The following is a 17279-nucleotide window of genomic DNA, read 5'->3' as shown; positions in this document are numbered from 1 at the left end:
GCAATCAAACTAAACCCAAAATATGAATCGGCTCAATTTTCATGCTTGAAAAAGAGAGTACAAACCTTTATGACTCCTCCTGTTTAATGAATGGAGAAAAAAAAAATATATATAATATAATGCATATAATATAATAATATATAATGCAAATGTATACACACACATTCTGTACTTTAATAAATACCTTCCATATGTACACTCACATTTATGGACATTCAGATACTGCTTGGTCCTCATCCTTTCCTAAAATTTTTTTTTTTCTTCAGTTAATTCATGATCAATGTGCATGTTGATATTTGGTGTTTAGTTACGAATGATCCAGTTCATCGATGAAGACTGAGTCGAGGAACAGGCAGATTTCAGGCGTATTTTAGAGGTTTGGTAATAAAGATGCAAAATAAAAGCTGTTCTTTAATCTGTAACCACAGCGAGTGCAGCTCGTCTGAATAACTGCAGGGCCAAACTGTCCTCCTCTCTGCTCCGATTGGCCGTCTGTGGTCATCTGTCCTCTGATTGGCTCTCTCCACGTGTCCTCCAGGTGTCGCTGGGCTCCAGGATGAACGGCTTCGGGTACGAGCTGTTCCAGGTGTCGGAGGAGCGAGACGAGGAGGTGGCGGCGTTCTGCCACATGCTGGACGTGTGAGTAACTTCGTCCGTGTGACGACCAATTAGATTCAGGAAGTCGTTAAATGTCTGGCGTGTGTGCGTTGGTTTGTTACAGCAGGGACCAAAAACATGGAGGCACCTGTCCTATGCTGCATGATGAATCCAGGTGTTACGGCGTGACGTGTCCATGCATGGATGTTCTCACCTGTCTCTCTGTGCCCTCAGGCTGCGCTCGGCGTACCCGCACAGCGACCGCTCGAAGAACGCCGGCTTCGTGTGGTCGCCGTCCGTCGGCCACGAGGAGCTACATCAGGGCCTGGGGATCAGTGTGAAGGTGACGGTCATCAGTGAGCACTTCAGAGAGCCGCTCACCTTTACCTGTGACAGTAAGACGCTGTGTTCACTGACACCAGTTAAACATCTGATTGTGGCACCTTTTTGTTCTGGGGAAGTCACCATGTGTACATGTGTGAAGTCTGTTAGTGGGAAACACTGCTGCCATAACTTTCTGTGTAAGTCTTAATTCACATGTTTCAGTCTAATAGTTTAGTTTCAGTTCATCCAGCTTACGTCTTTTAACCCCCCCACCCACTCCTGTAACTTAAGGTGCACCTCAAGGCTCTGTCCTGGGGCCCCTCCTTTTCATCACTTACCTCCTTCCCCTTGGCAGTATCTTCCAAAAATTCAGCATCCATTTCCATTGCTTCGCGGATGACACCCAGTTCTACTTATCCACCAAGCCTAACTCTTCCCTCCCACCCTCCTCACTCACCAGCTGCTTATCTGAAATCAGACCTCAAACGTCCTTAAATTAAACAGACAAAACTGAGTTCCTCCTTGTCAGAACAAGATCCACCTTATCCAAAGTTGGCAGTTTCTCCCTCACCATCGACAGCTCCTCAGTTACCCCCTCCCCTCAGCACTCTATCCTTTCTCTCCCATATCAATACTATTACCCACAAATATTTCCACCTACACAACATAAATCATCTCCGCCCCTCCCTCTCTCTGCATACCACCTCCATCCGTGTTCATAGTCTCGTTACCTCCTGTATTGATTACTGTAACTCTTTTTTTTGGCCTCCCTCACAAATCCCTCCAGAAGCTTCAAAATTAAGCTGTTCACATTATCACCAGAACCCCCTCATTTCACCACATCCCTCCAGTCCCACAGCAGCTCCACTGGCTCCCAGTTAAGTTCAAAATCCTCCTGTTCGCATTCAAGGCCATCCACAACCTCGCCTCTTCTTATCTAACCGAACTTCTTCACATCACCTCCTCCTCCCGCACCCGCCGCGCTTCCTCTCTATCCGCATTACTGTTCCCCCCGCCTCAGTTCTATGGGGAACAGAGCTGCTCCCCACAACTCAAAACTTGGCCATTCGCTTTAGTTCTTTTGGTCATTTGGTTTCTGTTTGTGCTTTATGGGATTTGTCTTATTTTCACCCTTTTAAAGTGTCCTTGGGTGTCATGAAAGGCACTTACAAATAAAGTGTATTATTATTATTATTATTATTATTATTATTATTATTATTGAAGCTTCTGTGTGTGTGTCTCTGAGGTTCCTCCACTGTGGACCTGCTCATCTACCAGACTCTGTGTTACGCTCAGGACGACCTGGACCACACGGACGTTAATGACTACCTGCTGAAGGTCTGCGGATATGACGAGTTCCTCAACAAGTAAGAACCTCAGACGGTCGCAGTCTCCGAGTCGCACCTGAACTCAGCACGTCAGCGGCGGAGGCCGGGGGCCGGGGGCCGAGGGCCGGGGGCCGGACGTCTTTGGCCCGTGGTTGATCTCGGGCTGTTGTTTTTAATTCTCGTGTCTCAGATTCTTCTGGAGTTTGGTTTGGATGTGCCTGAGCACCAGTCGGCAGGTATCTGCATCTCAGCGCTGCTTCCATACAGTCTGTGGATGCAGGTAACCTGACACCTCAGCACTCCGCCCTCTCATCCACATATGGTCACTGACTTCAAATAAATATCACGGCAGTGGCCATGAGGGTAGCTCTGAGGCTGGAGGAGGTGGAGGTGGATGATGTGGTGGTGCTCTCTGTGTTGTGTGGTTCAGAGGTGTGTGTGGATGCAGAGTCAGAGCCATGAGAGGTGGAGCTGGGAAGTAAAAGTGATTCAGTCCTAAATTCCAGGATTTCAAGGGCAGATTTGAACAGATCTGTCTCAGGACATGAGGAGACGGATGTCCCACAGGAAGCTCGCAGAGGAGGGCTGAGTGTCACAGTGGAGGGTATTTAGGAGAGGACGTCAGGTCTTTCTAAACGGGCTGCCTCAGAGCGACTGAGAGTAACCTGCTCAGAGGATGATGGACGCGGTCCAGTCAGAGGATGATGCTCCAGAGAGGCTCAGCAGGTGTCAGTCTCTGCTGCTCAGGGACCAGTTTACTCCCCTCCACCTGTCTGATGCTGTCACAGGAAAAAGAGAAGAAAAAGCTCTTCATCATCTCCATTGTGGTGAGGAGTTTCCTTTTCCAGAAGCAGCAAAGAAACAGGAACGCTGATCTGTGGTCTGTGGCTCAGACGTAATAACAGAGAGCAGCTGAGCTGTGGCTGCAGCTAAACCAGCAGTACTAATGGGGGCGCACACACAGAGGACACACTACACCAGCTCTGGGCTCACACAGCTGGCGGTTTCGCTGTCTCAGAGGGCCTGTTCGGCCACTGTAGCCCCGCCTCCACCCACAAAATGACGGCGTGGCTCTTCGACCAGTTTTTCTGGCTGTGAGATGGAAGTGAGGCACCTCCATGGAAATCTGTCTCCATAATGCAGAGTGTCCACACAGAGCAAGCATATATTTAAATAAAGCAGCTGCAGCTGTCCTCGGTTTGATATGAGTGTATAAATCCCCAGAGCAGCTGTGTGTGTATCCTGTTGGTGGAAGTGTGTTTCTGTCTGATATCCTGTTACTCTGAGGTCAACTGAACTTCCTGTGGTGAAACAATGAGTGTTTATCACATGTGGAGCAAACAGCTGTTGGGGTCCATCGGCGTCTGTATTGCAGAGCTGTCACAGCGTTCATCTCGTTTCCTGACAAACTGAAGCTCCAGAAATCCTCTCTGAGGATGACGGCGCAGCACTGCCACAAGAAAATAAAAGCATCACAGCTGAATGCAAGAGGACTGCTTTTATTCTGGAAATTATCTTTGGTGGAAGCAGAATTATTAACTTTTTTTTTCTTTTTTTTTTAACACCCCCGTCTCTCTGCCCCCCCATCTCTCTCTGCCCCCCCTTGTCTCTCTCTGCCCCCCTTTGTCTCTCTTTGCCCCCCCATCTCTCTCTCTCTCTGCCCCCCCCCCCCCCCCCCCCCCCCCCCCCTCTCTCTCTCAGCTCTCAGACTCTGGCCAGTCTCGAGTTTGTTCAGCAGTGTCTGAAGTTCGACTGGGATGTCCGACTGTTTCTCACCAACAGATCTGCCATCACCACAGAGCTGGCCCGGACGGTACCAATGCACACACACACACATACACACACACACACACACACACACACACTCAGTGTGATGAAACAGCGCTCCTGTGAGACGTGTGGAGATCAGCAGGTATCGGAGTCGTTGCTGAGCTCGTTTCACGCCCACTGACCTCAGGCTGACCAATCACAGTGACGTTCACATGGGAAGAGAGCAGCAGACACTGAAGTGTCACTGAACACCTGAGGGATGGAAGGATGCTGCTGATTGACATGGGTCAACTGGCCGTCAGCCACTGAGTGATTCCTGTGTGGGCGGGGCTTAACTGCAGGTGGATTCACTCATTCATCTGCTGAGGACTCTCCATCAGGGTGTGATGGTCATATCCATCAGTTACTGGAACATACTCCTGCTCGAACTGAAAGCGTCACAGACAGGAGCTGCTCTAAACTGTCTTAGTCAGTACACTTACAGGGCAGACTGAATACAGGTAAGACTGGTGAGGGCGGGGCCGACTATCACAAAGGAGGGAAAGGAGACATAGGCGGAAATGACCAGGAAATCAGGAGGAAGACAAGAACAGGAAGTTAAGGCGCAGGAGGAAGTGGAAGATGGGCAAGACGTTAATGTTCGGGAGTCTCCTCAAGGAGGAGCTCATGGATGGAGAGGGTGGAGCTACAGCGGAGGAGGAAGAGTGCATTATCAGCAGCTCTTTTACACATTAACGCAGCACTGAATGCAAACAGGAAGCTGTGATGCTCAGCTGTGGGCGCACCCTCGTAAATGCACACCCGTCAGATTAACTGCATGCACGCGTGCATGAGCTTCGACCAAAACCCAACAGCACAGGAAGTAGGTCCTCTCCCACCTGCCAGCTTTTATGAGTCAGTAACGATACAAAGAATCACAGCAGAGTTTCTCAAACAAAAATCAGATTCAGTCCACATACAGACTCCTCACCTGTATGTCCCACAGTCTCAGAGCTGCGGTCTCACCTGTCTAGAGGTGCAGTCTGACACATGGAGGTGGAAACCAAGTGCTGAAGACGCCTTCTGCTATTGGATGGTCTCTGCTGCCAGTGCAGTGTTAATTTAGTTGACAAAATATTTTCATCATAGTTTTCATCAATGAACCTTTTTTTCCCAATGATAACGAGACGATAACTAAATAAAAACCACCTAAAATGATAAAAATAATGATGAAATTAATTGACGCTTTCGTCAATGAATGAAAACGAGATGAAAATGCTTGGCGGGGACGACATCCAATCAGAACTTTAATTTTGTGACACGGCGGGACAAGTTAGGAAAACATCCAATCAAACGTACAGTTGCACAAATTTGCTCTAAATCCGGGAAGACCAAACTAGCCTGTGATTGGTCGTTACTTCCGATAGAACTAAGTGATGTAAACACTGTCAGCAGGGAGAAAGAGAAGAGCCGATTATGGACACATTTGTCCTTTGACTTGTGACAAACTAAACGATGTGTAAACCATGTGGGGCGACTATCTCGGGTAAAAACACGACAAATCTTAAACGACATCTGCAAACCAGTCACCCAGATCTCCATGCAAAGGTCAGCATTTTAATGTCATGCAGGGTAAAGAGTTTTTCCCAGTTTGTGTTTAGAGAAAATCTCCACCCCGCGGTGGATTAGCCTTTATAATCTTAGTCCTGAACACTGCCCTGTACCTTTCAGAGCGTCCTGCTGTAAAACGCTCGGATTATCTCAGTAAGGTGGTGTTAATGATCAGGTGTGTGGGAAGCAGGTGAAACACTAATGTTAATATTATTAATAATATTCCATAACTTTGAATAAATGTTTAATTTTGTGTAAGTGTGTATAATGACTAATTCAAGAGAACTGAAGAAAAAGCATTTACATTTTACACCCTTTATATTTTAGTCGACTGAATCGACTGTAGATTTAGTGACTATATTCTTACACTAATTCATCGACTAAAACTATTCAGATACTAAATTATGACTAAAACTAAATCAAAATCTGCTGTCAAAATTAACACTGCATCAGTGACATCAACTTACTCCAGCAAGCAGCCAATAGCAGAGTCGCTTCATTAATGTGGTTTCCATCATAGAAAATAAAAATAATTTTTACAGATAAAAGGAGCTATGAGGACATTTAAGCCCCGCCCACAGCAGAGGTGGATCTGCGTGAAGGGATGGACCGGAGTGAAAACAAGCCTCATCACGCCACTTTATGATTTTAATCTTTGGATTTACAGAAAGAAGACGATGAGACGGCGTCCACCATGAACCACAGCATCCTGCTGCAGGAGCGTCCAATCAAACAGACCGTCACCAGGTGAGGGGCGGGGCCTGCAGCTCACACCAGCGCTCAGTTAATAGTGGGAGATAATTTCCTCCACCAAGTCAATCAGTTAATGGTTGATTTATTAGTAATAAATGTTTGTATTGATCAGGGAGGCTCTGACGCTGCTGCTTGATACCTTTCACAATGAAGCCGAGTCCTTCCTGCTGTCAGAGGTAACACACACACACACACACACACACACACACACACACACACACACCTAAAGGAAGAAAGCATGTTCTCTGCTGATATTGTTGTCCATCTTTAGGGTCATTGACTGTTCACATTTATGAAGTTATTAGTGTTCAGGGATGCTCAGGACACTCTGGTTAACACTTGAAGGACTTGAACTAAAAAATAAATCGGATCCAATCTCCAAACTGTCAGAGTCACAGGAAGTCTTTCCAGAGCTGCATGCTGAGCCACCTTCTTCTTCTCTGTCCTGTTGGTCTGTGAAGGTCGAGCTGCCGCTGCACGTGGAGCGTCTCGTCCAATCTGTGAAGGCGCTCTGCAGCTCATTGGCTGCTGTGGAGACGCCCGACGTGACCTCAGCCCTTAACCAGCTCCCAGCGTGCCCGTGTCGCCTGCAGCCCAAAGTCCTGAAGGTAAAAGTCTCCTTCGGTTTTCTCTTGAGTGGCAGAAGTCAGGTTTAGAGGAGGCGGTGGTGCTGATCTATCACTTTGTACACTGATGGTTTCCTCTCATCTGTGCTCCCAGGATGCATCAGTGCTGGCTGTCAGAGAAAACAGAGGTACGCATCAACGGCAAACGGAAAAATGTAAAAATGCAGCCTCGTTCCTTCATTTCAGCTGCACTGACTGGAGATGAGTCTGAATCAACTGAAGGAGTTTTCATGACCAGGGAATGAAGTGTAGCTTTAATGTGTAAATCATCTTCAGCCTTATACATAATGTCCTCATATTTAATTACAGCTGCATCACAGTCATAGAAATAGTTTTCCTCCATTTCTCAAACCTCCTCCATCCGTCCATTTTCTGCCTCCTGTGGGGGCCGTGCAGGCTGTCTTCTCCCAGCCGCCTCCTCCTCCAGTGGCAGATCCAGTCTGGCTGTGATCTCTCCAGCATGTCCTGGGTCTGCCTCGAGGAGGTGCTACACCTGTAACTTAAACTCTGAGCGTCCTGCCTGCAGGTGAGGAGCTACACCTGCAGGCAGGACGCTCAGTCTGAGCACTGCACCCTTCTCCTAAAGTGACTGGGTTGATTCTTTTAACCAACTTTAATGCTTTCAGGCCTGTTTGCTGCCTCGTCGCCACTCTAACAGCTTGCTGTGCGCTTTTTTTGCCTTACAGAAAAAGTGGTAGAGAAGTTGACGGCGGCTATCTTGGATCTGGTGGAGCTGTACTGCAGCACGTTTAACGCCAACTTCCACACAACGCCGCAGAGTCACTGCTGCACGGCGCCCATCCAGGAGGCCGGCCTGGTCACCAACGTCCTGTCCTTCAATGTGTACGCCGCCCACCGTATCCCCATCACCTGGGCTGCCAGGTAAACAAACCAAACGCACCCAGCTGCAGACTGAAGGAGAGTTGCTGTTAACTTCTTCAGTCTTACAGCGTGACACATCCAAATCACACTGCAGACCGACACTGATGCTGTTTAACAGACATGAGGCGTCCCGCTGTGAGCCGCGCTAAAACTAAGGTCAAGCTAACCAGAACCAGAGTACGTCTGAACTAAAGCCCTGCAACATTTCTGCATTAATTCTGTAAACGAGCTGCGCTGTGTCCAAACGTGGCCTCCTGTCTCATTTAGTCTGGTTTGGGTCTGTTGGCCTGAATGGAAACCACCAGGTGAAGTGAACTCGTGAGGTTAGCGAGGCTGAACGGTGAGAAATGCTGATGGTGGCTGAGAAGGTGGAAGCGTTGGCTGGGCTGTAGGTTCTCAGTCATCCAGGTGGTTAAGAGAGGTGGTGATGAAGAGCAGATGGATGAAGAAGATGAGACAGGTCTCATTTATGCAGATATTATTCAGATTGGTCATGAGAGTCTCTGTGTTGATGTGTTGTATCTCAGGGAACGCGGGTTATGTCCATAACCTCCAGGTTACATGACCCTTACATGAAGGTGCATCTCTGTGGATTATGGGATGAACTTATCTCCTCCTCTCATAAGCGATGCTCCAGTGTGTCCTCTGCTAAAGGAGGAAATAAAGGAGGTGCTGAAGCTTCTTTCCTCAGTATGTGGAGGATTCAGATGGCTGGGAGTGCAGAGACTCACTGAGGGGAGAGAAGGGTTAGACTGAGGTTTAGACCCAGGTTTGGTTTAGGTTTTTGGGGCTCTCCTCGTGTGAGCGTGTGGGGCAGCGCAGGGCTGTGAAGGTGCAGCAGATCACCCCCTGCAGGCTGCAGTCGGCCGTGAGCCAGCCGTCCTCAGCACAGAGCGTCTCTGTGGTCCTCAAACAAAAGCTCCTCTCTCTGAGCTGCCGCCCCTCCCCCGCCTGCACAAAGGGCCGATGCATGGGAACCGGGCCTGACCTTTGACCTCTGAGAGGAGGCGGGGCCGGCACCTGGCTGCTGTCGGCCACACGAGTCATCTGCGTCACAGAGCATAACAGTCAGCCTGCAGGCTTCCTGTGAGTGCAGCGCCACCTGCAGGCGGCAGCAGAAGACAAATCTGAATGCTTCCTGTTTCCTCTCTTCTCTCCTTAGATCAGGCTATAATCCAAGTCTCACTTCCTGTCACCGCTGCAGTCCGAGGTTGGATTAAACTTCCTGAACATGACGTCTGCATGTTCAGCTCAGTGTAAACACATGAAACATGATAAAATAACAATAATGTGAACGATTTCTGCTCCTTTCCTTTCATCTGAGAGCCGGTTTGGTCACGGTCCTGGGCTGACGGCCCAGTGTTTTTGTTTTCCTTACAGTTTAGATCCTCAGTTTGTTGTTTGGGTGTTATGTTATTATTTATTTGTATGTTATTCTGGTTTCCCTTTGTTTTCCCCATGTTTGTGTCCCTGTGTGTTTTGTCCCCATGTCTTGGCCCTTTTTTGTGTTTAGGGTCCCTTCCTGTAGCTTTAGAGCACACGTGTCAAACTCAAGGCCCGCGGCCCGGATTTGGCCCATGATGTAATGTCATACGGCCAGCGAGATGATTTCATATAGCTATTATTATTGGCCAACGGTAAACAGCGCTACCACCACTTATACTACAAATCCCACAATGCACCGCAACAGCTGCTGCAGGCCAAGACCTGTGTGCTAACCCATTGATGTTGCCAATGACTCATTGATCAGTGATCAGCAGTGATCAGTGACATATGGGCAAATGAAAAGTGGAAAACAGGAGGACCTGATCGCTGACTAAACCATGTGCCTCTTTTCCTCACCTGCGATGTGCGGGGAAAAGAGCGGATTGGTGGGACAGTTATGGGAGATGAGGGAGACCTGTACAGGTGAGCTGGCAGTGCATCACTGCTCACACAGCAGGAAACGCTGCGCAGCAAAGTCCTGAAGACACAACACGTCATTAGCAGTGCCGGCGCTTGTCTCTGAGGCACCCGTTAGGTGCCCTTACCTGGCGTGAACAGCTTCTTTTTTTGGGGGGGGGCATTTTTGGCCATAGTGGCTTTTTTGTGACAGTAGAGAGAGACAGGAAATGGGGGAAAGATACAGGGGAAGACACGCGGGCAAATCGGCGACGGGCTGGGATGCGAACCCGCGCCTGTACCGCAACGCGCCGTGTGTATGTGGTCGCCGGCTTCACCACTAAGCCACCCAGGCGCCGGTGAACAGGTGTTTAACAGTGAGTGTATCACCGCTGAGCCGGCTGATCAAAGGAATTTTGAATTTCTGTAATTCTGGGACCGTTTGTCCTATCGGACAAATTCAAACCGTAAATTCAGACCAATAGAGTTTATTACAGTAAAAGTTTGTAAATGTTTGTCCCTGCAGCTTCAGGGTTATTATAGTTAAAGAAAACCAAGGAAATAATGAAAACTGAAATTAAAAAAACATTGTCGTTAACTGAAATAAATAAAAACTATAATTAAAAGAAAAAATGATAACTAACTAAAACTGAATTGTGAGTTTTACAAAACTAACTAAAACTAACTGAAATTATAGATAAACTGATTTTCATTTTCTTGTTTGTCATTTTTAAAAAAACCCTTGTAGATTGACATGAAATCATTTTTTCCGCTCCCCGAGTTTAAGCTGGGAGCGCCATCGGGCAGCTGTGTGTGTGCGGACGCTCACTCCCATAGGGAGTTTTTTTGAGTATGACAGCACGTTGTGATTAACCTGTTTAGTCCTTGTGCGTTTCAGTCTACTTTATCAGTCAGAGAATAACAATCAGGACTAATAATCAAAGCATCAGTATAAGGACTCACAAATGTCAGCAAATTCGTGAAAGGGAGCTGCTGAAACTATCAGGATGGAGAAGAAAGTGGAAAAACAGGGACAAATATGTTTGCAGCCAAAAAACTGAGCACAAAGAGCGAGGACCAAAAGAAGTCCCAGCCGGCACCGCATATAAAACACAGCACGACCACAAGGTAATTAACACACAAGCCAGCTACACAAGCAGAAATGGACATGAGGTCGGACACTTCGGTCGTGTACAGAGGCCACAAAGACCCTGCAAGTCTAATTAGAGCATCTAACCAAGCTAGCTCCAAAAGCAGGATCAGGTGGTGAGAACATCAGGATGCAGCTGGATTTGACCTTTGACTCCTTTAGTCAAACACCACATGTAGCTGTTGTTAATCTGCTTTATTGGGAGTTTATTGTAGAGTTTATTGAGTTTGGGAGTTCATGTTTTTCTTTTTCTCCCTGTTGATGTTCATGTGTGTCCTTAATGTTACACATATTTAGCACGTAGTGCTGCTGTCTGTGAACAGCTGTTGTTGAATATATTTCTTTAAAGGGTATGTTTTGTTGAGTTTTTATTACACAATAGTCACTCTTGTGCATTGAATCTTGCACCTGATTAAGTATGAAAAACTGAAACTAAGCACAAAAACTAATAAAAAAACAAGAAAAATCACTCTGAAAAAGAACTAAAACTAAACTGATGTAAAATCCAAAACTATTCCAACCCTGCCTGCAGCTTCAGGGATGGAAATCCGAGCAGGTGTTTGCAGCTGCACTTTTTGCTTATAAACTGGACACACTGCACAGTTTATGCAGCGTTTTTCTGCATATGAAGTGCAAAAATTCACATCACAATTTTTACCTGAAAAATTATCAAATTTTCATCAGCTTGAAATATTAATTTTTGAAGAAAAATATCATTTTATATGTTATTTAATGCGTTAAGGGGAAAAGCTGCTGTATTCTGACCATTCAAATCATAATTTTTAATTCTGTTCGGCCCGCGACTCAGACTGTGGCTTCAATTTTGGCCCTTCATATGATTGAGTTTGACCCCCCTGCTTTAGAGTTCAGTCCTCCCCGTGTTTTATCTTCGTGTCCCTTCCTTGTGTTGTGGTGTCTCTTGTGTCCGTTTCCCCGGGGTGTATGTTCTTCCTTGTGTGGTGTCACGTCTGCATTAGTATCTTGTTTGGTCACTTCCTGTTTTATTTTGACAGTTCTGTGTTCCCTGTTTAGTTTTGCTTCCTCTGTGTAATTAATTTGTTTCACCTGTGGTTCCTGCTGTTTCCATGTGTGCTGATTGCCCAGCGTGTGTGTGTATTAAGCCCTCAGTTTTTCTCTCTTCTTTGTTGTGTGTGTTCCCTGTTTTGTTCCAGGCTTATTTGTGATTTTGTTTTCAGCCTCGGTTGAGATTCAGATGTTTGTTTATTGTAACTTGTGAGCCTCCAGCAAATAAAAGCTGTTAGTTAAGCTCCAGTTTCACGGGTCCTGCGTTTGGGTCCAACCCTTCCCACCACACAACCTAACCGTGACAGGTTTGTTCTCTTACAGTCTCACTCTCACACAGACTCACACACACACACACAGACTCACAGGCACACACTCAGAGGAAAGCTCGTCACACTGCAGGTGCAGTGATGCAGATTTTTACAAAAACAATAAAATCAGTTTTTCTATTTGAGATGTCAGTGTGGTGATTGGGGAGGGATGTAAATAGAAGTGTTTCAAGGTGTTGTTCAGGTGTAACTCACCTGTCCTGCTGTCTCATTGGTCACAGTTACGAGGGCTTCTTCCTGTCCTGCTCTCTGACTCACGGAGGGGCGGAGCTCTGCGCACCGCAGCACACCAGCAAGCAGTCGGTCGGCAAATACCTGTTCCATCTGGTGGTCTGGGACCAGAGGTACGTACCTGACCCTCACCTGTCAGAGCGGTGACATCACACACATCTGAGGACACGGTAGAGTCACTCCAACACCAGCATTTTTCCAGCAAATGCAAACATCAGACACACCTGCATAGCCTCTGCCCAGCCCTGAATAAGCGACCACATCCGGCAGACACATCCTGTCCTGCAGCTCTGTGTAGAAGCTTTCTGATTCTCAGTAAATAAACTGTTTGTTTGTTGGGATAAACACTAAGTCCCGCCCCTCGCCGTCTCCCTGCAGGGTCTCTTTCCCCGTGCAGATCAACCAGTTGCCCCGAGAGTCCCAGCTGACAGTCACACTGTATGCCAGCCCTCTGCCGCCCCCCGGAGGAGCCGAGGAGAAGGGGAAGCAGCGGCGCAGCATCGAGGCTCTGGGCTGGGTCACCATGCCGCTCTTCAACTTCAGACAGTGAGTCACATGATGTTCAGACACAGGAAGCGACTGCCCAGAGTCAACCAGGGCAAGGCTAGCAGTTCCTGCCTGTTTACACTCTTTATGCTAAGTTAATGAGCTTGACAGGAAGCTCCAGCCCAAAGCTCTGCCTCCTGCCATCACAAGTTTTTGGAGAGCGTCTAATCAGAGCCACGAAGCTTTACGTTTCCAGGAAATTTAAGCTCATCTGCTTTGATCCCTCCATCAGGAGCGTGTGTGGAAATCTGCAAATGTCTAAGTTCCACCTACCCATCCATCTATCCATAACTCCATCTGTCCGTCCATCCATCTGTAACGTCTGTGTAGATTCTCAGTTATCCAGGTCATAGTAGTCTCTGGAGCTTGAAAAAGGCGACTGGACTTCTTTTTGTTTCTTGAAGACGTTTCACCTCTCATCCGAAAGGCTTCTTCAGTTCTCAACCAAATGGTGGAGAGACCCAGGTATTTAAACCCCTGTGGGCGTAGTCCCCTGGAGGTGGTTATGACCCTCTATTGATCATGTGCTTGAACACATGTGCCCAGGTGTGAAGGGGGCGTGGGTCATATTTAATCAGTGGTTTCAGTTGAAACCATGAAACAATGGAGCAGAGTCCTAAGTTGGTTTCAACTGAAACCACTGATTAAATATGACCCACGCCCCCTTCACACCTGGGCACATGTGTTCAAGCACATGATCAATAGAGGGTCATAACCACCTCCAGGGGACTACGCCCACAGGGGTTTAAATACCTGGGTCTCTCCACCATTTGGTTGAGAACTGAAGAAGCCTTTCGGATGAGAGGTGAAACGTCTTCAAGAAACAAAAAGAAGTCCAGTCGCCTTTTTCAAGCTCCAGAGACCATCCATCTGTAACGTCAGAGAAAACCCAACAGTCAGAATGACCCCCTATGAGCAGCACTTGGTGACAGTGGGAAGGAAAAACTCCCTTTAACAGGAAGAAACCTCCATCAGAACCAGGCTCAGGGAGGGGCAGTCATCTGCTGAGGGGGGAGAGAGACAGGACAAAAGACACACTGTGGAAGAGAGACAGAGATTAAGTGCTCTGTTGGGGTGATATGGTACTATGAGGTCTTTGAGATAAGATGGTGCCTGATTATTGAAGACCTTGTATGTGAGGAGAAGGATTTTAAATTCTATTCTAGATTTAACAGGGAGCCAATGAAGAGAAGCCAATATGGGAGAAATCTGCTCTCTCTTTCTAGTCCCTGTCAGTACTCTAGCTGCAGCATTTTGGATCAGCTGAAGGCTTTTCAGGGAGCTTTTAGGACAGCCTGATAATAATGAATTACAATAATCCAGCCTAGAAGTAATAAATGCATGAATTAGTTAGACGGTATTTTAAGCTGTCTGAGGTTGAGCTGTTTGTCCGCTGATGTTTCTCCATGTTTCTGTCAGACAGTGTTGGTGAGGTCACGGACGGTGAGCTAGGCTGCTGCTGAAACATCACTGAAACATCACAGTTTTGAGACACAAATCACTGTAAATAACTGTCTGTATTATATTACAGACGGGTGGGACTGATTATGATTGCTGCCTTTCCACCACATTAACATTACGTTAGCAGCCTCCACCCATTTAACGGATGGCTAATGTGGTGATGGATGACGGTACCTTCAGCTGACTTTCACAGGAGCTGCCACAGAGGATGGGCACATGTTTGATTTGGCGCTGATTTTTTATTTATTTATTTTGCTTCCTGACACCACCCTCCATTTTTCTTGGGATCAGTGTTGTGCCAAAAAGTGATTGATTATAGGTCAACAAGTCATTTACACCAGTCACACACGCCTCTCAGGGATGATGTCATGAGGTCATTCTGAGGCAGAAAGGACCGGAGTGACTGTAATGGAGAGCAGAGGATGATGCCGTCCCCTTCCTGTTAACGAGGATATTAGACATAAAACCTACAGACAGACATCGGTGATAACACTCGAAATACAGCAACATGTGACCCTTGGAGGCGGAGTCTGTTCCCCGGCCAGGTTAAGGGTTATGATAACTGTAACACCTCAGTGCAGTTACCCTGAGACTCCAGCACTGGAGCCACTAAAATGATCTGCCATGAAGGTTTGAGGAGTTTTGACCTCATTTAACCTGCAAACCTAAAGTGGAGACAAACGTTCAGGTTCTCCTGCAGAGTCTCCGTTCTGACAGATCAGCTGATGGTTTTCACTTCCTGCTCACAGCTGAACAAACACAAACGTTTCCTTCACTCCTGCAGCTTCCTGCTCAGGCTTTGTGATGTCATTTCCTCCCAGGAGCAGCTTGCTTCCTCACATTTACCTGAAAATCCAGAGTGGAAAGAGAACAGAAAGATATGAAAACCCACGAATAAAAATGAGAAAGAAAGGGGTGGAGCTTATTCTTCAGCTTCACATAATCATCATCAAATCACACTTCCTGATGCTGAGCAGGACATGTGTGGACTGATCGTGTGTGTGTGTGTGTGTGTGTGTGTGTGTGTGTGTGTGTGTGTGTGTGTGTGTGTAGCGTGCTGACGTGTGGCAGGAAGTTGCTGGGTCTGTGGCCTTCAGCCCCGGGGAGGAGCGGAAACGCCCGCACGAGTTTGCCCAACTTCAGCCAGCCGGACAGCGTCATCCTGCAGGTCAGTGACACCGACGGCTGCAAACACCTGAATACTCAGTGACCTCACGCTAATGTTGAACATTTAAAAAGCCTCCTGATTCATGCTGCATCATCCAGGTGACTTCTTCGGTCTACAAGGATCCAAAGACTAAAGAAGTCACCTGGATGAGTGAGGTGGCGTTTCTCCACCTGAAAACGCTGCGTCCAGGTCAACAGAATCAACTTCCTGTAGCTCTTTAATCAAATTCAACTGAAACAAACAAAGAGGTCAGTGAGGGGCTCAGCTCCAGGTTCTCCACATGAAGCTCATACAGGAACGCTGACGTTCAGTCTGCGGGAACCGTTCTTGATCCCGGTCCTCTCACCTGTGGTGCTGAATACACAGGTGAGCTCCTGCTGAGCTCCGTCAGCGTTCCCTGGTCTGACCTAATTTTCTGTCCGTCCCTCAGGTGGACTTCCCCACGTCGTCCTTCGAGGTGCACTTCAGTACGCCCCCCCCTGCGGACTTCTGTCCTCAGTACGACTTCTCCAGGCTGGACACCATCAGCCAGATCCAGGTGCAGGACGTCCTGCACAAGAAGGCCTTCTTCTGGTCAGACACAGACACACACACACAGACACGCACACACAGAGTGAACCGTCAGGTAGAGTTGTGTATGTCGCTGGAGGAGTTTTTCTACTTCAACAGGTGAACGTGTACCTGTTACCTGTGGTTACAATTTCAGAGTCTCTGAGCACAGGTGGGCTCATCAGTGAGCCCCGCCTCTGCAGCAGCCTCTCACCTGTTTCTTTGACCTTGTTTTTGTGACTCTGTGATTTCTTTGTGAGGAAGCTCAGACGTCTGAAACCTGGAAACACCTGACTGTGGTCGTGTGTCTGCAGGTTGACGGTGGAGGACAAGCGTCTGCTGTGGGAGAAGAAGGCCTTCTGTCAGTCAGAGAGCGCGGCGCTGCCCCTGGTTCTGGCCAGCGCCCCCTGCTGGGAGTGGGCGTGCCTGCCTGATATCTATGCCCTGCTCAGACAGTGGGCTTGCCTGGGTCACCTGGACGCCCTGGGCCTCCTCCACGCCTCGTACGTCCTCTTCACTCACAGAAGTGTCAGGATTGATGACAGCAGGATGCAGATGTTTTTCCATAGATGGCACACGCTCTGTGGATGAAATAAAGTTCAATCTGAGCATCAGTAGAAACAGAGTTTATTACGTGATGAAGATAAAGAGAATCTGCTGCTCATGTTTCAGCCTTTTCCATGATGATGATAATGATGATGGTGATGGTTTATTATCATTACAGTGATGTAAAGAAAACCAGTGCTGTTCCTCTGCAGGTGTGATGATGATGATAAAAAGTTCTGATCACCTGACTGTGACATCACTGCATGTGCTTCAGGTTCCCGGACCAGGAGCTGAGGAGGACGGCGGTCCAGTGGATGGACACCATCTCAGACCCGGAGCTGCTGGACTTCCTGCCTCAGCTGGTGCAGGTAACATGACCGTCAGACAGGTGGAGGGTTGGAGCGTAGCGAGTGGGTGGAGCAGTCAGTGTTTGCGTCTCTAACCCCACCCCTGCGTCTGTCCGTGTCTCAGGCTCTGAAGTACGAGTGCTACCTGGACAGCTCTCTGGCTCGGTTCCTCCTGCGG

The 17279-nt window shown here is 47.8% G+C and overlaps 1 protein-coding gene across 1 annotated transcript in view; it reads left to right on the top strand.

The window, feature by feature from the left end:
- pik3c2b (phosphatidylinositol-4-phosphate 3-kinase, catalytic subunit type 2 beta) overlaps positions 1 to 17279 on the top strand; it is a 53646-nt gene that overhangs the window by 25270 nt on the left and 11097 nt on the right. Inside the window, exons 3-18 of the mRNA XM_030728925.1 lie at positions 539 to 639; positions 832 to 992; positions 2168 to 2288; positions 3951 to 4062; positions 6277 to 6356; positions 6475 to 6538; positions 6824 to 6970; positions 7083 to 7116; positions 7675 to 7870; positions 12475 to 12597; positions 12863 to 13030; positions 15545 to 15659; positions 16090 to 16232; positions 16523 to 16711; positions 17029 to 17122; positions 17226 to 17279. The exon at positions 17226 to 17279 is cut by the window's right edge and continues 41 nt beyond it. Of these exons, the coding sequence (XP_030584785.1) occupies positions 539 to 639; positions 832 to 992; positions 2168 to 2288; positions 3951 to 4062; positions 6277 to 6356; positions 6475 to 6538; positions 6824 to 6970; positions 7083 to 7116; positions 7675 to 7870; positions 12475 to 12597; positions 12863 to 13030; positions 15545 to 15659; positions 16090 to 16232; positions 16523 to 16711; positions 17029 to 17122; positions 17226 to 17279 (1902 nt within the window). The remainder of the gene's footprint in view (positions 1 to 538; positions 640 to 831; positions 993 to 2167; positions 2289 to 3950; positions 4063 to 6276; positions 6357 to 6474; positions 6539 to 6823; positions 6971 to 7082; positions 7117 to 7674; positions 7871 to 12474; positions 12598 to 12862; positions 13031 to 15544; positions 15660 to 16089; positions 16233 to 16522; positions 16712 to 17028; positions 17123 to 17225) is intronic.

This window comes from Archocentrus centrarchus, chromosome 5 (genome assembly GCF_007364275.1).
Source record: "Archocentrus centrarchus isolate MPI-CPG fArcCen1 chromosome 5, fArcCen1, whole genome shotgun sequence".
Classification (NCBI taxonomy): Eukaryota; Metazoa; Chordata; class Actinopteri; order Cichliformes; family Cichlidae; genus Archocentrus; species Archocentrus centrarchus.
The sequence above is the reverse complement of the archived record's forward strand: the minus strand, read 5'-3'. Positions and strand labels throughout refer to the sequence as shown.